Source organism: Pagrus major, chromosome 16, assembly GCF_040436345.1.
Source record: "Pagrus major chromosome 16, Pma_NU_1.0".
Lineage (NCBI taxonomy): Eukaryota > Metazoa > Chordata > Actinopteri > Spariformes > Sparidae > Pagrus > Pagrus major.
In genome coordinates this window covers 25,979,403-26,006,080 of record NC_133230.1, presented here as the reverse complement: position 1 = coordinate 26,006,080, position 26,678 = coordinate 25,979,403, and the positions used below count along the sequence as shown (strand labels likewise).

The window sequence follows — 26,678 nt, the reverse complement described above, 5'->3', positions numbered from 1 at the left end:
TCTCATGCAAATTGTGACCTCTGTTAGGGCATATCAATGGCCATACACATTGTATGTCTTCAGAGGAGCAGCAGGCAGAGACACTGTATGAAACTACAAATACGGAAAATAATATTTTCAGTGCAGCCATTTATGTAGTAAGATTTGAAAAATGTAGGCAAGGCACTTTTTTGTTTTTACTGATAAACACTTGTAAAGACTATACCTTCTCTATCATCAAAACTATTTTTATTTTGCATTTGGGCTATATACATTTTTTTCTCACTCGGAAGGAATTATACTGCAGAAAATTCATAGTAGAGTTCAAATGAATGCTGTTTAAATGATATGTAGATAAGAACACAGTGTGGAAGAAAATAAATTATGAGCTCTGTAGTTTTTCTATGCATTTGTCTATGCAAAGTGACAGAAATTATACTCACCAACACATATAAGTCACAAGTTGAGTCCAGGCTTTTCACCTTAACTGGAGTGTCTCCACTTTTGAAGCAATCTCACTCATGATGCCAGTACATCTTGATGATTTTTCTGCCTGATACACAAAGTAGAGCAGAGCAACACATGCATATTAAACAGTGGATGTGAATGTTATCTATTTTGTGAACCATAATCTGCTGAAAACAATCATGAATTCTTGGTATGACATCCAACCAAGGTTGATCACTTGCATCAACCTCAGCTGAGCTCAGCTGGAACAGCAATGTTGCAAGTCCCATTTTCTTCATCACCTCCAAAGTACCGCCTTTCAGCTCTCCACCGCACAAACAAAAGGCCTGGCAACAATATCAATTATACATGCAGGAGGCAAACAAGGGGATTTATTTCACAACAAATAGCCTCATAGAGACATGCTGAATAGGACAGATTAGCATTAGAAAAGGACAACAAAACTCCCCAGTTCAACGGCTAAAGAGCAATTTGATGGGACTGGAATTGGGGAAATTGCTTGATTAGGGTTTGCATTTGGAGGGGCTGTGAATTTCAGAAACCCAGCAAGGACATGTAGTGTTGTCGCTTTGATAAAATGACGTGCTGCTGCAGTCAAAACATGACATTATGAGAGCTGTCAGTGGTGAACTTTGATAATGCAAGACAAGATCAGGGGATGATACTACAGCCATTTGAGCAAATGAGACATCAATCTGTATCTGATAGAGAAAAGGAAGCTATCAAATGAAGACAAAGGAAGCCTTTTGATGGCTGGTATTTAGGCCAGTCAGGTTACAGACATTTTTTGGAAGCAAATGTTAGGCTTTTCTGAAATATGAGGCAATAATTCATCCTGGAAGTATTCTTTATACTTAATTTGATTTGTTTAAATTTGTATACAATTAATGTGCTCTGTGTTTCACTAAATGTTTCCTTACCCGCACATCTGTGAGAGCAAGACTTCATTTTCATCTTCAACACCATACCTTTACCGCGTAAAGTTGCTTTTGATACATAATATCTAGAGACGCTCGCGCCCTAGCTCGTACCACGTGCTCTCTGTGTTTATCAGCGGTGATTTCTGGGAAGCGGTGCTCATGGTAACCAACGTAAACACCATCCACCCTCCTCCGCCTCCTCTTCTTCCCCGTCTCGGCTTTGCAGTAGCGCCAAACCGGGCGAAAATGGCAAGCTTGGCTCCCAGCGAGGACCAGTATTATGAAAAGATAAAATCGATCCAGCAGAGCATGCATAAAAGGTGAGGTTTCGTTCATTTTTATATAACTGGAACAAGGCCTGGTGGAGACCGCGAGCTCGAGTTGTGATCTCTGCTGCCCGCTTGGCACAGGGAGATAACGAGCTAGCTGCTTAGCTAACCAGCAAAGACAGGGGAGACGGAGATGCTGGGTAGCTAGCTAGTTCATTAGCCTGTTTACCTCGGACGCCACCTTTTGCTTACAACAGTAACGTTGAGGTTGTTCTTGCATGTTAAAGATGAATGGAAAGCTAACTTGACATATCTGTATCTTAACATATCATTAGCGTCAGCATATTAGCCAAAGTTCGTATGAAGCTAACGCTCGTGCCTCTTTCCTGGGTACATTAGTAAATAATTGCATCGACATTAACATGCGCATTTAGCTAACTGTATGTAACTTATTCGTGTATCAAAGTTAGCACACGCATTGCATGCGTTTCTTATTGGGTAAATTGATAAGTACCGTTAATAATGCTGATAATTAGCCACAAATTAGCCACGGAGATGCTGCAGTGTTGTGTGTGTGTGTGACAGTTCCTCTGATTTGAGCGTGCAGGGAGAAGCGGAGGCTGCAGCTGGAGAAGGAGCTGTTTTCTTACTCCAGATCTGACAAACGAATGTAAGTTATATAGATTACTTTATAATAAAGAATTTATCTGACAGCTTTTATTCCTTGACTTTCACGCGAGACGTTAATTAAACACCTGAAATATTTAAGCTGAGTCCTCAATGTGTACAAGTCAGTTTATGTTAAATTAGTTTTGCAAATGTACCACATATTTAATGAGTATACATACTGCATACATCACTTACTGTATACATATAGTTAAGTTAGTATTTTCATTTGTAATTTCTTTTGTTCACCCAAGTACTCAAGTGTTTTACAAGCACAATGCACATTTGGATGTGTGCAGAGCATCCTGTTTTCATTGTAAATTGATTCTCATAAATATTAACATGCCAGGTCAAAGCAGCAAAGCTGAGGTTGATAAGAGAGTCGAGAATGCCATTTTAATTTAAAACATATTGTGCTTAACCTTTTCTTGTGAAAAGTCTAGCTCTTATTTTTTGACAATGGTCCCAGATAATATTTCTTTGGAATAATAGTTCTCCACTGCCTTCAGCTCACAGATAAAGTGTTCCAAACTGCGCAGTTATCTCAAGGAAATCTGTGACAGGGAAGCACGAGCAAAAATGAGAAACCTTGAGCTTCTGAGAGATGTGGAGTGCATAGAAATTGGCATGAAGGAATACAGTCCTGACCAAGGCCCTCTGCAACAAGAAAAGGTATAATGCACACGCATACACACATTCAGTGGAACACTGAACAGATAAAACCAACGTTTTTAAAATGATGTATGGTAAAAGAAATCTTTACAAACACTGTCAACAGAGCTTGATCCCGGTTTAGAAAATTGTTCTTTTTTTCTAAAATATTTTTAGCAAATTTAAAAGTCATCTATTAATTTTTTCAACACTGTGTATTTAGAAAAAAAAAAGACTTAATGTAACAGGTTACCAAATGCACTGGGACTTTAGAATAAAAACAATAAACTCACAGACCTACAGTTTAACAGATCATTTTCTTGGAATCAATATTTATTAATGAAGCAGGTACCTACACATTTGCCCTAATGCTGTGCTGTCATTTTTACCCCGCAGTAGAAACATTTGCTTGCAACTGCTTGATGTGACAATAGTAAACACTCAAACTGTGCAATTTGTCATGACAAGCAAATGAATGAGGGAGAAAACAATGAGCCAGTCAGATTATCACTTAAAACTCAACGACAGTGCTTGACAGCTTAATATCAAATTAACAAAATTGGCTAATTATGACTCGCTGAGTTAATTGCCCAATATAGAGACTCTGAAGTGCTCCAGAGGTTTAGTCATTTTCTCCCCTCAAGCAGTTGGTTTATTTCCTCTTGATGCTTTATGAGTCCTACATGTTTGTTGTTATTTTAGTTGTCCTGTCGCTCTTTGTTTCCATTTGGTAAAATTACACAAATTTTTCTGCTTAAACTCTTATGTTTTGGTACAATGTTAAGCATACATTCTCAAATGTACAGTGAGAAAGGTGAAGGTACACATGCACATGCTGAGATGTTGCATGTTGTATTTTTTTGTTAGTGTGAAAAATGTTCAAATACAAGAGCGGATAAATGAAAAATTCTGAAAGTTGTCTATTGTAAAGCAGCCATTGTTTTGATGAAAAAGTGTGGCATGTTTGAGCTAATCCAAGTGCCCCTAAAGAGGCCATTAGGGTTTTTTTAATTGGAGTTGGGATTAAGGCAGTTTGTCTGGCCAGTCAGATAAATGTTAAAGGGTGTCGGTAGTTACAGAGGACACTCACAGGGGAAAACGCCATCTGATTGACTGTGATTGACTGATGCTTGACGTTTTAACCTCTTTCAAGCCACATGCAGATAATATTCACCACCACTATCACAGCACTATGAGAGACCTTTCGTCATGTTTGCATACAGTGTCAGTTGCCTGCCACATGCCACATAAATTTAGTAATTATCATCTTTTTGTCATTTACTTTGATATTTTTCAGTGTTCTATCTATCCATCTATCTATCTATCTATCTATCTATCTATCTATCTATCTATCAGCTCTTATCTTTGTGTATGATTCTCTTCTTAAATCTCTAACAGGCTGAATTTTTAAAAAGGATTTCCAGTTTAATGGAGGCAAGAAAGAAAATGGGACAAGAGCTTAATGCAGAAAAGGTAATATTAATATGTATAACATAAAATGTCAGCTACTAGAATAGTAATAACAATAGTATTCCTGTTTGGAAGTAACATAATTCTGCATCATATATTTTAAACCTCTTCTGCTGTGTATTTTGTGACCTCTGTGTGTGGGTGTTTTTACACATATTTTTGTATGGTTGAAAAAAGGCACTTGTTTTTTTTTATGTTGGATCCTTCCTTTTTGAAATGTTTACAAGGTTTATGCAAATCTCAGTTCTATCAAGCTGTGTTTTCAGGTTTAGAACAACAAAGGAAAGTAGACATTATGCCTCGTAAATCTGTAGAGGAGTCTGCATTTAAACTGTGTATCTGTAATAGCACAGGTGTCTAATCCTAGCTGGTTCATCTGTACAAGCGATGTAGTTCAAGCCCATAGCTGCTTTCTCCCTTCACTTAAAGCAGTTAAAGCTCTTTTAGATGAAATGTCTAAGACATCTCATAATAACTTGGAGCATGCTGTCTAGAGCAGTCACTTGTAACTGTGTGCAAAACCCCCGTCAGCCTGTCGATATTGTAATGAGCAAAATGGTACCGTCACTCCATTATGCATACAAGCCATTGGCTGGCAGTGTGCATGTCCCTCAGGCTGCAGCATTCATTAAGGGAAGCTTACCGGGCTGAAAGCTGGAGACAGATGATAACGGGATATGATTTTCATATTTAATACATTCCTTGGAAGAGCACACGCGTGCCGCAGATTGATAGAAGAATCAATTGCTACTTTAGTGAAACACTTTCTACTTTGCCCTGCAGCTACCGATGGAATCACTCAGCCAAGAAATTAACTTTTCCTCTTTTTTACCTACTTTGTGGATCTGCTGGGCAGGCTGCATGGTTTACAGTGAATGTTATTAAGCAGCTAACTGTTTGGTATTTAAGACGCTTATCAGAAAAGAAACAGAAGCCATGCTTTTTGTTATTATGTTTGGAGGGAGGCTTTTTTGCTTCACTCTCTCCCCCCCTTGGTGACATTGCAGACATGAATCAAAACTTGTCTAAAGGATTTCTAATAAGATGAAAAGTTAAAACATTGATCCTGAGACATTCTTCTGAAAGATGATGTGAAAAGAATTCCGACCTTGGCCCAAGTACGATACACTTATTCAAAGTTGCAAAGTGGATAGTTAACATACTTGAGCTGAATATCTTTCAAAATTAACCTAAACAAGAAATCTAAAAGTTTAGAATCATATTTATGCCTTGAAAAATAAATACATTTTTAATGAGGCAATGGAACATTTTGTTGCCAAAAGTGAATACATTTCATGTTACATACACTGTTCTTCCCTATATTTGCAGGTCGAAGCTGTGCATAGCCAGCACCAGGATAGCTCCCTCTCTCACCTAGCTAAGGATTTTACACAACCACCAGCAGTAATTTTTATGGGCCACCAGACCTCCAGAGGGTCTGACGCTGAAGCTGGCACCACAAGTGTACACTCACACCAAGCATTGCATCGTTCACCCAATCGCAGCGTGCACTCCCGCGAACGTCTACCAAGTGGCCTTTTGAAGGACTTCAGAGTTGGCGGAGAGGATGCCGACAGCAACCGAGCACATTTATCAGATGACATTTCAGGCTCAAACGATTCCCCTGACGGCTGTAATTTGAGTGACAAACATGAAAGAACGATGGTGGTGCTCCCATCTGTTAGTGCCTTAACAGGCGCAGCTGGCAATGTGCCTTTTGGAAGTGATGATGAACAAGAACGGTCACCTTTGGTGACCTTGACGGGTCCTGAGAAGAATCTGTCTCCTAGCGGCAGCAGCCCAGTGAAGGCTGAGAATTCCCCTGCAGAACACACTGACTACCGTGAGGTTGCTGGTCACACGCCCATAATGGAAGATGGAGAGGGAGGTCTCAGCCATTTGATGCCTCAGACCACTTTTGGAAAAGAAGCTCAAGATACACCAGGTTTGCAATGCTGTTCCTTGCTTGTTACCTTGTTATATCTTTTTAGTGTCTTTCTTCAAAATGGCAGTTGAAAACACTTTATTTAGCCTTTTTGACGATTTAAAATAAGTGATGCACTGCACTGTGTTTACATTCAGATAGATGTGAGAGTGTCAGCACCCCAAGTTCTGATGTGCAGTTGTCAGAGAGCAGTGCTAGTGACCTGTCCCTATCTTTGACACAATCTGAGCTGGAAGAGGATCTGCCAGAGGGTGTGGCACCTGAGAGGAGTGCCACTTCTCAAGGGAGCGATGATCACAATCAGCACAGCTGTGAATCATCCCTGAACTCTGATGGGTCCAAGAAAACACCACAGCTAAACTCAGCTCCACTGGTGACCTTGGAAAGGTACAGTATGTATGACTTCTGTACTTTGTTGCTGGAATTGTCAAAAGTGCATCAACATTTTGATTGCTTTATGGCACATGCTCTTCTTAAAACATGTACAATGCAGTCAGAATGTGTTTCTAAGATTTAAAGCTAAGTAAAGTGAGAAAGGAGAATGTTGTGCACAGCCATGCTGAACCACAGAGGGCTGGTAATGATAGGAGCGGGCGAAGACACTGTACAGTCCTTGCCACCATCACATCAGAGGCTGACAGAAAGGATTGTGGGAGTCACGCTCCACGCCACCATGCTCTCTATAGCTCAGCAGCAGCTGCGGTGGTGGTGGCAGTGATGCATCTTATAGGGAGAGCTCAGGACCTGTCACCAACAATATTGCCATAATCCAAGATAATGCTGTAACAGAGCAATTTTCTGCTTGAGAGACCTCAGGAAGTCCCCAATGGAGGAGGAAATTTGTGGCACCATAGAGTGTTCTGGAGGGTGGGCATGTGGACAGCACTTACAGCCACAAATCCTTGGCGTGATGATGGCCTCTGAGTTGAAGGATCATTTTGGATGGGGTTAGAGCCACAGAAAATCCCATGTGAATGTTTGCGCCCAAAGCCTCTGCATTGTCACTAGAATATGCAGTATTTTATGAACAGGACCTCTTATGCTCTCAAAGAAGAAGAAGAAGAAAACTTTATTTGGTGTGTAATTTCTTTCTTTACCATTTACCTATTCTTAGGGAAAGTCCCAATGCCTAATTTTTTGTGTTCTGTCTTTGGGTTACATACATTATGCTTGTCTACAACTGTATGCTTTATTTTTTAGATTTAGTATCCAGTTGCACATGTGCTCACAATAATGTTATTTCAAACAAGCACATCATTTTACTGTAACTGCAAAATATGAAGAACCTTTCCAAGCATTATTTCAAATCAAAGGCTGTATTTAAAAAAATGTCTGGTCGCTTTATGTGTCAAAAGTAGTATGAAAGATTTTTATTTTCGCTCGGAGAGTGTAGTATGTTTGTTTGTGCATGACTGTGTTTTTGTGTGGTCTGTTATACTGTTTATAGCATGACCTCAAGAGGAACTGCAGTTAGCCTGTGCTGGGAGACGATGGTGGGGGTTGCTGCTTTCATTGTTAACACGGAGGGCTTCTGTGTACGAGGAGAAAACCGGAGGCTTTGATGTAAAGCTCCGAGAGCATCCAGTCTCTATCCTCTCTCCCTCTCTCCCTCTCGCTCTCTTAAGGTTAGAGTTTATATCGCTGCCTCCATTCAGCTCACAGTCAGGAAAAACAAGCCTGGGCAATTCATTAGATTATCCCATTATATTTCTCCTCCAGCATAGCTGGGGTGAGTGACAGTATACGACTGAAATATCCTCCAGGTTTTTTTTTTTATTCTTAGAGACTCAACATAATGGCCTCACTGTGTCCTGCTCTCAAATATGTCGTCCCTGAACTGCATGATGCACCATGATGGTGACAGTATGTCATTCAATTTAAAGTTGAGTTTTTAAAAATCCAATTCATGTGTAAAAAATTAACAATAACGTAAATGTTTTGCAGTGTCATTAGGTCAGCGTGTTTTTACAAATATACTTCAGATGTGTGTTTTTTCCTGGTTTTCAATTCAAGTCTCAGCACAGAACTATGTAAACAGTGTGTTCATAGTGCAGTGGGACATATCCCAAATTTAGTCTGGCGGCCCCTGCACTCATTGTGTTGTTATCACTTGTGGTACATTTTTCTATTCCTGTGTGTGTATTTGCTGCCTGTGCCAGCACAGTAAGATTCTTCTGACACCAATCACTCAACGGTGAGGCCATTCTGTGTGGTAAATCACCCCAGAGTCAGTGCTGTACAATGTGGAGCAATATCGCTGCAGAGAGGCTGACCTCTTTCTCCTAGCTAACAATGCGCTCCTGATGATGTCAACACGCGGACAACGGCAGCATCTAAAGTGAGGTTGGAGACCTTGACATGGAAGCTGGCAACAATACAATGAGACAGAGAGAGGTTTGCAGAAAAACACAACTAATTCCCTCTCTAAAGGTCTCTTTTTGAAGAGCATTGACAAATAAAGTGGAAAGAGAAAGATGACTATTTCAAGGCCCACGCTGACGATAAGGGAGAGAGAGAGAGAGAGAGAGAGAGAGAGAGCGAGAGAAAGATAGAGCTTTTGCCTATGCTACTTCAGCCACACTGAAGAGGACTTAGCACAGACGGATTGCACACTACAGAATGTCATGGATATAATTCAAGCTGCCAGCTTAATCAGGATGTTACCAGGAAACAACCTGCAAAAAAGAGGGAGCAATTGTTTGCTGACCCCTAACCCAGGAGCCCATTACAGATTGTCATAAATTCTTTTTTGGCTCCTTTTATGTAGCGGGTCTCAGGATCTCTCGGCTTGGGGTTTCTGGGAGAATTCAATGAGGGCCACCCAGAGCTTAATTCTCAAAAAAGAGATGGATTCCCAATATCCACATGCATTAGGCATCCATTTCTCATTTTGCAGCCTCACACAGGACCAGATTAAAGTGTAAATCTCTCACCAAAAGAAATCACCTTGAGGCCCCTCTTTTTTATGGTTGCATTTTTCCCTTACACTTTTTAATGTGATACTCTGCAAGTGTTACAAATCTTTTAAAATTTTCATTTGTTTATTTATATTATCATATTACACATTTGTTATGAAGTTTATTTTGCAATGTAAGTGCATATAGCTGATTTAAAGTTTAAGTTCAACAGTAGGCAGCCAATTCTACGAGCTCTAGTTTGAATGCCAGGTTTTACAAGCTTTCCCATGTGACCTGTAATCACAAGTGGCACCATCAACAGACACACTTTAAATCGTTGAAGTCCTGTATTGTGGCGATGGCACTGTAATGATCAGATTCTTCCAGCAGTCCTTGAGTACCTCAAGGAAATTGCCTGGAAAAAATGTGTCACTGATTTTTCTGATCAAAAGAAATCCTCTTTTTCTTTTTTTTAGAAACAAATGGCAGGCCTATCGATCACATGGCATCCTCCATTTTTATTTCTTTTCACTACATTAATGGGTATTGCTTTTTTTTCTTAGTCTCTCCCAGGAAGGACTCTTTAATCTGCTAGACAGAATCGAAGGACGACTCCATTGTGAACGGACTTGCGTGTATGGGGGTTCTTCAATTGATGAAAGACGACTCAATAGAATTATCAGGTGTGCTCTTCCTGTCGTTCTTCAAACTTTACAGTCTTATCCCTTTCTCACTAACTAAATGCTTTGTATATTTATTTAACGGCCATGGGGAAGCCCGTGCAGACGAGGAAAACATATTATCCTCCTGCCAAGGGCTCTCACTTTAGATGGAGTGTCATCAACCGACATGCACACGTCTTTATTTCTGAGGGGTTTTCAAACACATGGGATTGTTCTAGTTACCACCCTGTTGAATTGTTATTGGGAGTCAGGGAGATGGAGGATGGAGAATTTGTTTCATTAGACTGGGCTTATTTTTCATAAGCCTTTCATATTTCATAGCACGATTAATTTACCGTAATTGGGGTTCTTGTTGTAAAGTACGGATAAATGTCTGGCAAAGGGAGGCTTTCTCACTCTTTCTAAACCCAGTATACACTTATCCCCATCTGTGCAAACATGAGTGCTGTAAATGATGTCAACAACATCTTCAGTAGTAAGGGGTAGTGGCCGTCTTGTGTCATGACCCTCACCATGTTGTTTAGTCTTGCTATGATATAATGTCAGCAAATGTGTATGTGCATTGATATTTGTGATTATACTACATTGTGTGTGACATGTTAGCTGCTGCTGGATGTACTCCTGACCCGCGGGCTGAGCCCGGGGCTCTATTGGCAATAGCTGACTGCTCTCTATATATTGGACAGCCTTTGTAATGGTGGAGCAAGCCTGAATGACGAGGACCTTGAAGCATGTGGAGCAGTCATCCTTCATGAGCTTCAGAGGTTGTCATGGAGCACAGCAAAGGGCTGCCTGCTACCAAAGGATCTAGTAAGGGCTCACCAGTCTTGCACTGAGCCTAATGAAATAAGGTAAGGCTCCTGGTTTCTATGTCAATTTAACACCAAAGGCTGATGTCAGTGTTTCTTTTGTGAGTGTTTGTTTCGGTAGCGCTTTAAAAGTAATTAAAAGTATTTATTGCATAATTAACTGTTAATACGTGCATAATTAACTGCTAATGAATGCATAATAAATAAAACAGCTTGAAAAAAAATAGCTTGGTAAAAGTTTAACAATGACTCACTTTAGTTAAACTCAATAAATATGTTCATAATGCTATTATTAATGATTATTGTAATCTTACAATAAATATGTTTATTATACTATAATTAACACTTATAATGTCTTATTAATATTGATAAGCATCTCATAGGACTTAGAAAAGGCCTTATTACCTGTTAACTAACACTTATTACAAGAACCTTAAGATAAAGTGTTGCCTTTGTTTTGTGTTCTGAAATGGACTCACAATGACCTAATCAGGTATTATCATTACTAGTCTTATACCTTTTTTTACATAATGTTGCATTTAAAACAATCCGAAATTTCTGTGATGTTGGGAAAAAAGAAAAGAAAAACTTGAACATTTAAAAATAAAGTATTGTTTATGTAATAAAGTTTGTGTTTTGTGTGGACAATGATATTTTCAACAACTGTAGTGAATAGTGCTAAAATAGAATAATTCACAGCACAAATATCAATGTGCTGAAAGCTATAGGTCAATAGTCCTTTCTTTTCTTTTCAGAGAGACAGTGAACAGACTTACTGTAAAGGTGAATTCCACTTTTCAGACCAAGAGTGGATAGCTGCCTGTGCACTTTCTTTTTTTTTTTTTCTGACCAGAAAGTGGGGGAGGGAGCACGCACTTACAAGAGACGCTGCGATATTGCACGCTACCATTCGATACAGTCTTCCTTGTCCACAAATGTAAAGGTCATCTTTGGTGTCACCTTGTGCGGTAACACTGCACGGGTGAATGTCATGAGTAAATTAAAATGCCCTATCTGTGACTTCCAGTCCTTTGGATAATGAGTAGTTATACTCTGAGCCAAATCCATGCTCTGCTTCACTACTCTATTGATTCCACCGAGACCTTCCCTGCTATATACTCAGTCCAAAGACACACATGTCCCTCTCTCTCCTGTGGAGATACCTATTGGCTTTTTCACCTGTTATCCACTTTTCAACCAGGAGCTATATTGCTGTCTCTGTGTATTCAGTGTTAACTGGAATTCATTAATGATTTCTACCTTCTAAAGTGTCTTAAGGTGGACTAGCACGCAACCTTTTGAGAGTACTTCATAAAAAATAGCTTGACAAACATATTCAGATGTCTTCACATAATGGTCAAACTTTTAAGCAACCTCAATTTTCTTGATAGTCGAAGAATTTTTCATTGGAAGGAGGTAGAATTATGACTATTTGTAGATGTCCTACTGTGTATTTGATAAGAAAGCCTCTCTGTCTCTCCCACCAAACCCACCCCCACCCTCACTGCAGCGCCAGCCTCCCTCCTGATGCCGCTCGGCTGTGGGATCGCTGGTTCAAGCACGCCCTCCTGCTCAAGGAGCGCCGTGTCCTCAGCACTAAGCGCCTGGTCCAGCTGTTCACGCCGCTGCTGCTGGAGCGCCATGCCACCTACAGCCACCAGGTAGCGTTGGAGGCACATACAATGCCATTACACATACAAACAGGAGGTCACGCACACTTGCATTCACTGGCACTCAGAGCACATAAACACACACATATGACTATAGGAGTAAAATGGCTTCTTTTTTCTTCTTTCTTAAAAGGCTAATGTTTTTGTTTCTTTGCATGTTTTTTTTAGAAGAGAGCTGTAGTTGGTACTGAGTACCCTCTTTGTGTCTGGTGTTTGAAACCAAGCCCCGGCTGCCTACTCATCAGATTGCTCCACACGTTGACCTAGACAGAAGGGAAACCCTGACCCATGTGCTAATCGCAAATTACAGCCCCTGCTTGGCTTCTTTCATCTCATGTGGCGTATTCATCTGAGAAACACTTGCTTTTAATTTGGTATTAGCCAAAAGTATAGCCATCAGCTGGGTCCGATTGAAAGGGGGAGCCATTTGGACCTTCTCCACAACGGACAGGATTATTTTAAATTTCCCACTCATTGACCTTGTGCAGATCATGCTCAATTAAACAAAGAAGGAAATTACAATTAATATTCGCACTTAGAGGCCAAAGATAAAGTCAAGAGATTGTCAGGAATCCCACATAAGAAAATGCACCATTCTATCTATCTGCAGGAACGGTCACATACACACACAGGTATTTTGTTTTATTAATTTTTGTGGACTCATCTTGTCTGGGTTCTTGTGGCTTGGAGATCTTTCTCCAGCGTCCCCAACGCAACGAGAGAGGCAAAGAGGGAGACTGTAGAGCCTCTTGAAAATATGAACGGACAAAAGGAAGAGAGGCGCTGCCATCTACATCATTGTGTCCAAGTGCATCAGGAAAAGCCTGAGCGAAAATCTTTCTCTCCGTTTATCTCTCTCACTCCATCTACTCCATCTATTTCTCTCTCACTCCCTCTATTTCTCCTTGCCTCCCTTCATTTTTGTCTCTCTCTCTCCCCTCTGTCCTCTCATACAACAGCTTACTCTCCACACACAAGAGCAAACAGAAATTTCCATTCACGTAATGCCATACAGCCTGGCTACACTGACAAATGGGAGCATGCAGCTCGCATGCACACACTCAAAGAGGCCCTTTGAATATTCAAGTGCTAACAGTTGCATTCATTGATATTTAAAATGCAGTGGGTCTGCGAGAGCCCTCAACCCACGGTACATTTGACTAAATCTAAAAAAAGAACAAAGACGGATATTGGGGACAAGGATCAAGACAGTTTTTATTGTGCAGCAGCATCAAATACCAAGTGGCAAGCTCAGATTGGCATGTGTTTGCCTCCCTTCCCCTCTCAGAAAATGAAAGCATGTACATTGTCGATGCTCACTGCGACCCACTGATAACAACTTACAACGTACTTAAAGTTTGTTACTGTCAAAATCCTCCTGATCATCCCCTCCATATTAGTGCTCATTAAAAGTAGCAAATGGCCATCTGAGGCTGAGAGGCAGTCTTTGATCACAAAAGAGAGATGATGATGGCAGAATTTGATATGGGGGAGGGAAGAAGGAGAGAAAGGAAATCGGTGTGTGGCATCTCCCTGCTCCTCATCTCCCGGAACAGCTCCTCTTAATTGTGTATCCTCATCTCCCCAGAGATAAAAAATGAGCTGGAGAGGGAGGAAGAGAGCAGTTTGTCTCAATTCTCTCAGCCAAGAGGGGGAGATATCTGGAATGTGTTGCACATTAACGCCAGGGTGATTGCATTCTTTAGGCGCTTCTCTAATCTCATGGATGAGAAGAGAGGGAGAGAAGGGGGGAGGGAGGGGGAAAAAGTGTGATTGAGAGGGAGAGCGGGAGCGAAAGTGTGCGAAATAATCTTTTTTTAGTTAAACGAGCGAGAGAATTTGAAGTTATTTTCTCTTGGCGTTTGAACACGCACTACAGCTGCACCTCTGTGCGAGCAGCCGTGGCCAAAGTAAATGACTTGCCTAATCGGCGAGAGTTCAATTTGACACTTCCTTCACAAAATGGGAACAATTAAGAGTGTGGTTTTAATTTGTGCTGCTCGCAGGCCAAAGTGCTGCTGAGGACACTTGTGTCCCGGTCCAGTGAGGAGTGCCCCTCAGCAGAGGACGAGAGTGACTTGTCTTCTTCGTGTGGTCCTCCTTCTCTCCTGGCTGACGGTGATGTGAAGCCCATGAGGCCGATGCAGAAGCAACAGATCCAAGGTTACTGAAGATTATTAGAGTGATATGAAATAAGCCTGAGAAATTCTAACTATAATTCAATATTAGAATGCTGACTTTTGGTTATTAGTAACACTGGAATGGCTGCATTTTCTAACAATCAAAAACTCTGTCTCCAGCAAGTGTTCTGGTCTTGTTACGGCTGACAGTAGATTCCCCCACATATCCAAACCATTCCACACTGAGATAAGTCTGTCTTTGCCCAGTAATATGTAACAAGACCATTAATAGGAACAAATGTTAGACTACTGCTATTTTTTTTACAAACTACCGCTGCAGAGAACTAAAACTTCCCCTTTATAAAAGAAATCAATTTCACCATAGAGCTTTTTTATAAATCCCTCACAGCCCAGTTTTCATACAGCCTTCTATTCAGAGCTAAAGAAAGACCCCCCATTCCCATTTCTATCCCTAAACTCCCTTCCTCCCTGCCTCCGCTTCTCACTATGCCCTTCCCTTTCTTACAGAACTACAAAGTACTGAAGAGGACAGCCAGGACGAAAGCCCTGTGGAAAGTGTTCCTATTAGAGGTAAAAAGGCATCGCCGGTGCCTCCGCATTCACACTGTCCTTATGTTGTGGTTTGTTTTCTTCCCACTGCAGTGAATAATGGGCTCTTTTACACAATGGCTGAGGCAGGATGATCAAGGTGAAACCAGGGTCAAAGTCCCACCTGAAGAGCCGCGCTAGTTCTCTCTAATTATCTCCGAGAAAACACTAGCTATGTTTTCAGCCTGGTCTGAGGCATTCTGGCAAAATTGATAATTCGCTGGCCCGGCATAATGCGGCTGCTTTAATTGTCAGGACGCCAGGGTGGGAAGCCCGAGAGATCTGTCCCCGGCTCTCATTATCTTCTAAACAATGCTCCGGCAAGGCTGGACTTGAAAAATACTAGATGTGAAGGCATCCTGGAAGCAGTTGGTGTGCCCAGCCCTGAGCTGCACCTCTGAAATGTAAAGCAACCCTATATTACCCTTGGCTATCAGATTTCCTACAGGGTGTTTCATGTGTCTGCAACCCTAAGGTGCACAGCTAGCAGAACGAATCCAGTTTCCGATCGCTACACTTAATCAAAAGAGCCATAACCAGTCCAACAAAAAAAAAAAAAAAAAAACATGACCGAAGATTTTTCAAGGAAGGGGTTTTGCTGGGGTGAGCAACATCAATGTCACAATCAAATACCATGACCTTGGAGCTGATAGTAATTGCCGAGCCATGCGCATCTTTGTATCTAGTGGGGGTGTGTTTAGACTACATGTAAAAGCAATGCTGTGTAAAGTGCAGGGGGTGGAATAACACTGGAGATATTTATGCACTGTAAATGTTGCATGTTTTTTAGAAAATGATTAAAAGTGGTACTTTTATTATAAAACCAAGTTAAAAATGTTATGTCTGGGTCATACAAGACCACAATTTTGCTCTGTCCTTTGATTTGATTTGTGTGTTTTAAGCAACATCATTGAGACAACAGCCCATTTATTATTTACCTCTGCTCCGTTGGTTCTTGCCTGCACAGTCGCCTTACACCTTTCAAATATGATACCTACTTTAGTGCGGCGGAAAGTAATTATGAGCGTTTTTAAAACAGAAAATCAATCGTTGCCTTCCTGGTAGGGGATGCTGAGATACTGTGAGATTCTGATTGCTGTCTCATGGAAACTGTTGCTACAGACTGTAGGCTAGAATCAACAGCTTAGCTGATTGAGCACAGTGTTTTCAGCCACTCTGTTCAGCAGTGAGACCAAAAGACTCAGCTACTGAAGCGTGTTGTCTCATCAAACACAGAAACCTCTGAAAGTTGGAAACCTTGGTTTTAAACAAATATTTGACTGTGTGTGTGTGTGTGTGTGTGTGTGTGTGTGTGTGTGTGTGTGTGTGTGTGTGTGTGTGTGTGTGTGAACAGAAACCAAAGCATATCAGTTACTCAAACAATCAGCCATGCAGGAAAGCCTGCAGAGATCTGAAGAGGAGGAGGAGGAGGACGACGATGACCTCTCAGGTGAGTGATGCGGTCCACTCTGCCAGGCATGTAGCTAGCAACTGGAGCCTAACCATTGGTCAATAAAGGTCATGTGTTCTCACAACACATAAGGACTCCCCAGAAAGACATATTTGTTGTATACATAGGTGCTAGCTTAATGAGAGTCAAAGCACAAAGCTATTAGTCCTAGTATTCTCAACCATTTTTGGCTCCTATCCTCATTCGTAGTAATCTTGTCATCTGAATCTAGGTGTTGCATGTTTATAATTCACCAAGGAGCTCCAAAGAAAGAAATATATATTAGTCCTCTCACATCAACATGTGTGCACATCAAGAAATCCTAACACTAAGGTTAAGATACTCAACCTTAGCTTCTCATAATCTGTACCTTAAGTTTCTATATTAATATACATTGTAAATTAGCTTGTGAAGAGATGTCCAAATCAGATGGTTTTATCAGGCCCTGTTTGCTCTTTTAAGGAATAAATCATGGCTGTGAAGAGGACCTGGGGAGGGCCAAACGCTCCTCACATCAAGACCCTTACCCTCGGTAAGAACATTGTTATTATTCAACGGGCCACAGGAAATGGGCCACCAGACACCAAAGTGGTTGATGTACATTTGCATGGCCACTCTCATAATTCCCTGTTCATTTCCATAAGATCAAGGGGCCGCCACCCATTAACTCGCTTACAAAGACAAAAGGCCCCTAAAGCCCCTCTCACTCACTGTTTGCTGGGTTCAGCCAGGTTTTAGAAATCAAAAGCACCACCAAAAAAAAAAAAAAATTGGAGTCATAATATCACTGTCTTTAGGCTTGTTGTCAGAATGCAAACAGATCATGTCAAGAAGAGAATCAGGGACAACTGTTTTGGAAGAAGGGGACTCAAGTGTTGACAAGGACAAATGTCCTTTCATTTTTCACCCTTGAAATGCATTTAGGCTGCTCAAATCAGCGCCCTAAGTGGTTTGAAAAAGAAGATCTAATGATAAATAGCTTGGTGGAAGCTAACACTGTCGTGGTTACATTTGAATATCAACACGACTTCATCAAATCTGCAATTGCATGTGGGTCCTCAGAGCACCTCTTCACTGCGAACCCATTTGGGCTGTAGTAATGGCTGGGTAAACGTTATGAGGAATAATCTTCTCTGATTTCATGTGATTACTGGGCACCACGCTGACACAAGGGGTGAAGTCCGTATCTCCCTGGCCTGGCAAGCAGACGCTCCCAGTCTGCCTATTAGCCCAGGGAAGGGCCTAATGGGCTGGCTCTATTGTGGTCCTCATAGCTGCTGATGTCTGCCACTGCCAGCCCCAGTGACTACCCTCTTTAATAAACATGAGCCAATTTTCGGGCCCAGACCCTCTCAGATGGTGCCTGTCTCCCTGTCATTAACGTGCATGGGAAGCCCAAAATATGTGTGATTAAACAAAATTTGCAGGACAAAAAATTAGAAACTGAATGCTGTGAGCAATGTTGAGACACAAGTTGTGTATTTAAGAAAAACTGTAATCGCACTAGGGTTCACAAGGAAGTAGCGCTAAGAGCTTATAGTCATCATCATGCTTTCTTTGGTCATACAACAATTTCCCCTGTCTTTTCTTGCTTCTCCTGGACGCTTAGATTTAAGCATTCCACTTACCACAGTCACTTCTTGCGCTTTATTGCTTCCACAAGTGGTCTAGAAGCCCTGCACTTAAGCGGCAGCGTAACACTGCAGCATGCTCTTGCCCTGCTTCTCTCCTTTCTCTCTGTGTCTCACTCTCTCGCTGTCTTGCCCTTTCTTCATCTCTCTGCCCCTCTTCCTCTCTGTCTTCCTGTACCGCCCTCCCCACCCACCCCTTCTCCATCCTACTTGCTAATTATTTGCTTTATTTTGTCAGCGAGCTGATGAGTGACATCAAAAGGAGGATGGAACTGGACTCAAAATACAAAAATGGCTTCCTCTCTGTTGTCTTAGACAATAATTATGATTTGCCAGTTAAGCCTAGACTACAGCAGAGGGATTGTAGTTTAAAGCAGAGGCTTTAGTGCAAAAAATGCATTTATAGCCCTTTGTGAGGCTCCTCATTATGTGTGGGCCCGATTCATTAAGTAATTGGTTTGCAGTTGTTTACATGAGTATTAAGGCCTTCTATTCAGGGCCTTTGAGAGATACATTGTGCAAATGTTGCATGTTATGAATGCAGAATGAGAGGCGGGGGGCCAGTCCTATTGGCCAAACACTGCACTCGGCTGAAAAGCGAGAGAAAAGCACTGGGTGCTGCTTTGCATAGCAATGACTAGGGCCTTAATAAGCTTTACAGATTAAATACATGCAGTCTATACAAGATGCAAAGAGATACTCTTAACACATTTATATGTGCTCATTTCACTATTATGGCGTTGTAGAGAATTGAGGTCTTTCATATTCTTTTTTCTCTCTCTCTCTCCTCCTCGCTCTCTCCCACACAGTGTTTTTCAGTCAGATACTTTTATAGAATGTGCTGTTTATTGTATTATAACTCGCGGGGAAGCGACTGATTTGTCCATTAGAAATCTTTTGCTGTCTTTGTGAGTGGAAAAGTAAAATCACTTTGTGGTTGAGTGGGGATGAAAGGAATAATGCACGAAGGAGTGAGTCTTAATAAGCAGCTGCACTCCATGTAAAGACCACTTGTTCCCCTTTGTATGCGAGTGCATGCCACTGCTTCCTCTCGCGCAAAGAATCATTGTGCTCCTTTCTACTGTAGGCATTTCAGATGCCACTCCTTTCTTATTTTTATTTTGGGTTTGTTAAGACCTTTTTATTTTCACCCTGTTTTTGATCCTAAAAAATGCCTCAAAACATGTGCGTATTCACACACACAGGCACACACACAGAATCCTCCAGCCATCAGCTGGTGTGATGATTGTTGTGCCTAGTGCCTGCTTGACAAAAACCTTGACTCAACAATTAGTGGTTTACAGCTTTGCCTTGGACAACAGGATGTGCTCAAGCATTCGACCTCAAATCACTCAGAGTGTCAAAATCAGACTCTCTCTCTCTCCCTCTCTCTCTCTCGATGTGTGTGGATCTCTGACAGCTCACTGGGAGGAGGGATTGGATGGGTAAGAGGGACATGAGCTGAGAAAAAGGACTGGAGGGGAGGGGACGTAGAAAGAGGAGAGCGGGAGATAGAGGGAGACAGAGAGACACTACTGGACAAAGAGGTAGGGAAAGTTGGAGGGTTCCTGTTCCAAAATCTATGTTTACAATTATACACACAATAATCATGAGCACAAAGTAGATGCACAATGAGGCAGGTGGAATCTGTACTTCTGTGAATATTTCTGTTGGACAATATATCCTCTCAGAAAACGACCAATACATTTGATACTTACTATGCATCTTTCTTTTTAGATTTGACAATACAATAGTCGATCTCCTCCTTCTGTGTAGACTTGGGCCTCAACAGGACAAACAATACAGTGATTATAGAGTGAGGTGGCATTTAGAGGCTCCAACCAGAGGAGGTCACTGTCCTACATTGGCTGCTTCAAACCAGTAAATAATTCCTGATTGCCCAATAAAGAATTAAGTTGGCTCTCTGACACATTCTGTGTTTTTGTTTGTTCATTTTAATATTTACTTTGGCTTTTATTACTTTCCTCAAGTACATGTGTTGTGATGTGCTTGAAGCTGATTGAGGCCAAAAAGACAAAAGACGCATATTCAGTTTAGAAATCTGTGGTAATTTATTAAGCTGTTGTGTCTGATGGTGTTTTGTTGCATTGCTTTACATTGTAACTTGTTCATATTATTTTTTCCACGTGTTAGACTTTGACGTGTATGTGTTGGACAAGCCAGCAAATGTTAGTCCACACCCGCATAGGTTATAAAGCACCAAAAAAAAGTAACATGAGATGAATGATCTGTCCTTCAGCCATCCCTTCCACTGGCTGTCTCCAATAGACTGCCACCAGTCAGGAGGAGAGCACACAGTGTTCAAACCATTGAGCCCAGTACCTCTTCCTCTGAGCTGCAGTACTTACTTGTTGCCAGCAGAGAGCACTCACACGTTAGAGAGTGCCCACTCCTAGTGCACTCACAGTTGCCTCTCACTGTTTGCCCCCTACTGAGGGCTATATCCTGCTACCATTCAGGCCTGTTAGAGTACATCTAAACAGGAGCCTAAACAATGTTTCTGTGGGGTCATAGCTGGGATGGGAGTAGGAGTTGATGGGAATGATGAGGTGATGGGTCTCCCTTTACCTTTAGACAAGCACCGCTGCGCAAAAGTGCTATTGTGCTATTAGCATTTGTGTGTGGGTGGCAGTAGCTTAAAAAAAGCCAGGGTAAATAAAAGCAGTTTTCTAGCTGTCGGTCTGTGCAAGGCAGTTAAATGCTTTGTAAGCATTATTTCCTTCGACAGCCACCACATTCCCAAATGTGACTGTAGGATTATGAGTCAAATCTGTCTTCAGTGGCTCGAAAGACGCATATTCTGGTCTTACTTGGGAATTACTTTAAACTGCAATTTGAAAGGACAGTATGTTCCGTATTAATTTTCACAATTTTTTTCACAACATATAGCAACACCACTGTATACCCAGGTTAGATGTGAGGTTGTAGCTGATCATATTTCTACATTTCTGTGCTGCATTAACTGTAGTACATGAAAATGTTTTATACAGCATGTTGTTTCAGCTGAACTGGTCTTCTCCCCAACTGATCTTGTTTATTTGTTCCACAGCAGATATGCCTAAAAATATATCGCAAAAGATGTGGCAAAACAGAATGAGGATGCTGCTCTCAGGGGCAAACAAAGCAAAATGTTTTCCTACACCGGATCTAAAAATGTAGAGAATAGTCTCAAAAGGGCTTTTAACTTCCATCAGAGTGCCTCAATTTCTGCAAGCTGAGTAGTCATTGTGTTATTCTTAAAGAAACATGTCACTTTTCCCCGCATACCTTACAAATAGTACCAGTTTCATCCTTTTCTGCACACACAGTGGTAACATGATTGTCTTGGTTTTTGTAGTATTTGCAGATTATAAATCACTGCATTTCCAGCCAATTTATATTTTTACAACCTGATTTGAGAATGATTTCAAAACATGTAAATTTAGGAGCTTTAGATGTAATCTTTGAGTGTTGTCTGATTTTGGTGTAATCTGACAGAACAGAGGTTTGATTAAGGAAATACGCAGACAACACTAACAAATATCCTTCTCCTCCAAGCTCCAATTGTGTAATGTGCATATAACTCATCATACAATTTTAAAGGTCATCATGGCTATATGCATAGCAGACATCAACTGTAACTGTTAAAACCTGAGATAAACAACAATATGGAAGGATTGCAGAGGCCAGAGAAAGAGAATGAGTGAGCCATTGGGAAAAAAAGAGGACATTACAATAGCTGTAATTTGCATCATTTTACACATTACATTCACCTCTGTCTAACAGAGCTTGTAAAACACTGGCCAGCCCAGTCTTACATATTCAGATTATTGCCTCAATTAAGGGAAACTCAGCAGAAGATGAACTGGCATAAATGTTTATGGAAACGGAATATTAGATTGGTGGGGTCAGATCCAGACTGGGCTCTCTATGGTAATAACCCTGTCTTGAAATCAGTCCTGTCCCTCACTGAAGTGGAACAGCTGATAGACCATTCCCATCCCAGGGGGAAGTTCAAGAAAAGAAAAGCCTAATTTACTCTCCGTAACAGCTATTATTGTGGCAAAGGAGAGGAAGTAATCGTATAGATTATTGCTGTATTTTTGCTGCTGCAGGGTCTGTTTCCTAACAGTTGTAAATGGATGCACTAGTCCTCGCGGTGTAGTTGTGCTTCGACGTCTCTACTTTATCTCGTATGCAGTTTAATGTGAAGCTGAAAGTGGATGTGAATGTCCCTTTTTAAAATGTAGATATGTATATATTCCTCAGCTTAGTATCCATCCTTAGTCTATCCCCAAATATGTCAACATTTAATGCATTTTATGCTATAGTTTTGGAGGGGAAAAAATCTTATACAGAAGGACATACAAAAGATATATAATTTGGTACTCTCCTTCCAAAAAAAGGTGCACTATGTAGTTTTGGGGAAGGAATTTTAATCTAAAGATCTTCAGTGACTAATTTTCTTTAAGATTCCGAAACAAACTAAATAAACAGACTCTCTCTGTTTTCATGACTTTTTATATTTTGCGGACCCTGCCACCTTTCTAGCTTCAGACAGTGTTGAAGGGGACCTTGTTTCCCATTAGAACAGCTTGTTTTTTCAATCATAAAAAAAATAGATTTCTGAGTTTGTATTATTACCACATTAATATTGTAAATATTGAAATTCTGAGTTTGAATTTATTCTCCAAAACTACATAGTGCCCCTTTAAAGTACTCAGGATTCATATATCTGGTTTTACAAACTTAGGTAACCATTATTAGGGCTGCAGCTAAAGATTATTTTCATTCTAAATGAGTCTACGGGTTATTTTCATGATTAATCTAGTCGTTAAATCTATAAAATGTCCAAATGAATTTTAAAAAGCCCGAAGTCACATCCTTGAATTGGTTTGTATGTCGAACCAAAAGTCCAAAACCCAAAGATTCTTCATTTACTGTCATAAATGACAAAGAAAGCAGCAAATATTTACATTTAAAGAATCTGAAACCAGCCAATGTTTGACATTTTTGTTTCAAAATAGGTGGCACTTTATTTTCTCTTGATCGACTAATCGATTATTCGATTAATTGTTGCAGTTTTAATGATAAGTTGCATGATGATGTTTTCCTTCATCTAAATCATTTTGTATACAGTCGTCTGTCAGTCTACTATTGTCAGTACATGATGATTCTGGCAAGTGATAAAAACTCACATTTGCTGCTCCTGAACATAACACAGTCTAGGGAGATATTACAAACCAGACACAGTACCTATTATAATGTTGGTCTAAAAATAGGCCTGACCAAAAGGAATACCATCTGCACTACTCTCCATTCACCAAATCCACAAGATTTAATTAAGCATTTTCTGACATACACATATTTTTGGCAAAACAAAATTCTCTTTTTTTCTGCAACACCCTCATCCGTAGTGTACCTTCAAGCTTGCATTCTGATTGTCTGTCATTGTCTCTTTGCTTTCTTTGCAGGGTGTTTATTTGGCACTGCTTTTCTCACTCAGCCTCTGCTTTGATGTGTTAGAATTTTAAGCATCCGAGGTTCACCATGCTGTCTAAACAGAAGCAAGAATCATCCAAATGTCCTATAGGAAGTCCTATCAGCATATGAATGTAAAGGTTATATTCCGGTGATTATACTGGCTGTATGGTATATTGCTTTTAGCACGAAGCAATCTGTTCACAGTTAGGAATGAGATGTCGCATCCTTTTTCTCTCATTCTGCCTTGAGTGGTGCAAAGCTGCAATATATAGTTTAGAAGATAGCAATTGGAACGCTGCCAGAGTAATTTGGTCCTTATACTCAATGTACAGTCACATGTGCCAAGACTTAGCTCAGGAAGAGATGAGGAGATGAGTGTGATTGAGAGGATGACAATCAAAGAGGTCATGGGTTTGAAATGACGCAGATGGAGGGACACACCACACAAGAGTTGGGGTTTTTTTTTCTTGCTCGAGCTCATTTACTTAAAATTCGGCATCTTTTCTCTTCCTGTTTCCAAGAAAAGCGTTGACACTGCTCGGATATAGACAGTCCGAACTAAACAAATAAGCCATATGGATATGTATGCTAACCTGGGAGATGATGAGGCTATATTGTGGGGTTTTGAATAGGCTCTGTGATGATGTAAATTAAAGAGGAGGCCTTTAAAAGTGGGACGGGGGGCCTTATTGCATATGCATTGAGGTAGATCAAAGCCTTTTCGTAGGTCACACATTTACATAGCGATATCACCAGAGCTATGGGAACCTGGCAACCCGGTCTTTGGACTATTTTTGAATAAAGAGGGCCTTGTGGAAGTCTTTTGGCACAATTAGAACAGGAGTCAAGGAAGTTACCTCTGCTACACTGTCTGCCTGCCTTTTTCCCTTTTTTTTAGTTATTTGTGTCGAGAATTAGTGGCTCTTTTTCAGAGAAAAGCCTAAGGTAATAACTTTACAAGGCTAATAACTGTCTTTTGTGTCTCCAGGAAAGAGAACACTAACTCAAAGGCTCATTCTGCTCTACAGTCAAAAGGTGAGTATAGACAAAGTCATTTCAATTGCGTGTAAAGACACAGTGTCAAAAAAAGGTTAATTACACTGAACAGATCACAGTAAAGAGGTTCATGTGTAGACATGTATGAAATTATTGTAAATTTTGAGCTTTGTATGAACACCAACTGTTTGATTAAATTTATCTGTAAATGCAGCTATGCCTTTTGAGGATGTGTAAATGAAAGGAAATGACCTTGAAGCCAAATTCAGGTTACTGAAAGCTTAGATTTAAGTTGTCAGCAAGCACTACCTAATCCTCTAATAAATAAGTAAAACGGTCCATTTTTAGGGAAATGTCTGGGCTTTTTTATCTCTGATGAAACCTTAAACAAAAACCCAAGGTAACGATATTAAATCAGAGCATCGCTGATTCTAATGGGGAACAGTCAGAAAAGTGCATTTTCATTACATTGTTGACCTTTTATGACATTTCTTTATAAATCTGGAGGCAGATTGCATCTCAGTTCATCACTCCATTGACAAATTGACACAAGCATCACATCAATGTATTTAGATATGAGCTGCTGAATAAATAAATAAGCAATACTCTGAATATGGCTTGAGCAGTTGGATCCCATGGGTGCCACTATCACATCTGTATTTAATTTTCAGTGGTGATCAGATCACCTGAACTGCATTTTGTCGCCACAAGTTAACAAGACAAGAGATTTATAAGTATAAAGGGTCAAATGTTAAGATTTTCACAATGAAATCAAGCTCAAGGTAAGCTGCAGCTTCAGCGCTTTCAAATCCTCGAGTGCCTGTAAAAAGAGTGTAAAATTGTCACGATAAAGAATTCATGAAGACGATGTAAAAGGTTACACTTCATGTGAACCGTGGAATGGTAAACATTCTGCTCTAATAATGTAATCTTGTGTTTCTTTTCTCTTCACGTTTTTGTACAGCCTTCTGGGCGGAATCGGATGACAGCAACTCAGACATTGAAGCAGCGTTACGTCCTCAACCTTTCAGCACAAACAACGATGACATTGACGACTTCTGCGACTGATATTTTCCCGCAGATATTTTTTTTAATGCACTACATTATATCGCTGGAAATTTTCAGGCAGGTTGGCTCACAGTAATTCACCCCCTGACCATTATTTTAGTGGTTTGCATTGTAAATCATATGCACACTGTATCATAAAAACAAATAATAAAGTTGACAGCTCTCACGCTGGGTAAAGTATGTGAAGAGTTGTCCAACACTCTGATGTTAACCCTGCTTCAGTCTCTTTATCTGAACAACTCTCCCAGCTCATAATAACAGCTCGAAATAGATTAAACTGATCTTTTAAAGCGATTTGTTTGCACTAGGCTGAAAATCATGCATTTTGAATGCTGCAAGCATCTCCGAGTGCTCTACCTCCAGCATGCTCGAGTGTAATGATGTGAGTCACCTGTGAAATGACAAAGCACAATGGCCACTCTGCACGCTGCTGCGTGACCTGTGAACCTGCTGAAGAGGCCCATCTCCCAGGGCACAAAGTGTTGTAGCGCTAACAAACTCAGAATATTTAGAACCTCCAACAAACCCTCCACATATTTTCACAGCTGCTTCTTCAATACCTGTGTTCATGCTACAGAAAGACGCATGTTTAAGTTCTTTAGTATTATTGTGCAAATGAGTCACGAGTAGTGGAATTGTTGCTGAAACCACAGGGTAGTCTTCTGCAATTTATGATTTTGCAGCATGTTGAGCGTTCTGTAGCTATTAATAACTCCGAGCTGCTGTGTGGGAGGCTACATTCCCAAGTTTACATTTATAGTTCATTATGTCTGTAGTGTAAATTTCCAAAACTGCCATTCTGGGATGTGGTAAAAGCCCCTGGCATTCAGTGTCAGCAGGATTCCATTAGTCAGCTTTAGGTGACTTTACATGCCTGAACCTTTTAAAGTAGG

At 40.7% G+C, this 26,678-nt stretch overlaps 1 protein-coding gene across 2 annotated transcripts; it reads left to right on the top strand.

The window, feature by feature from the left end:
- Window positions 1-1,526: 1,526 nt before the first annotated feature.
- kiz (kizuna centrosomal protein) lies at window positions 1,527-25,996 on the top strand. Of its 2 annotated transcripts, none has more exons than XM_073483528.1 (15): window positions 1,527-1,687; window positions 2,244-2,306; window positions 2,812-2,974; window positions 4,352-4,426; window positions 5,753-6,368; window positions 6,506-6,755; window positions 9,829-9,948; window positions 10,635-10,799; window positions 12,268-12,418; window positions 14,434-14,590; window positions 15,076-15,138; window positions 16,511-16,606; window positions 17,069-17,138; window positions 24,710-24,756; window positions 25,682-25,996. In XM_073483528.1, the coding sequence occupies exons 1-15, from the start codon at window positions 1,527-1,529 to the stop codon at window positions 25,783-25,785; spliced, it is 2,301 nt and encodes a 766-aa protein (XP_073339629.1). In that variant the 3' UTR covers window positions 25,786-25,996. The 2 variants fall into 2 exon arrangements, with proteins under 2 accessions (XP_073339629.1, XP_073339630.1); XM_073483529.1 differs by lacking the exon at window positions 1,527-1,687 and adding an exon at window positions 1,846-1,903.
- Window positions 25,997-26,678: the final 682 nt, after the last annotated feature.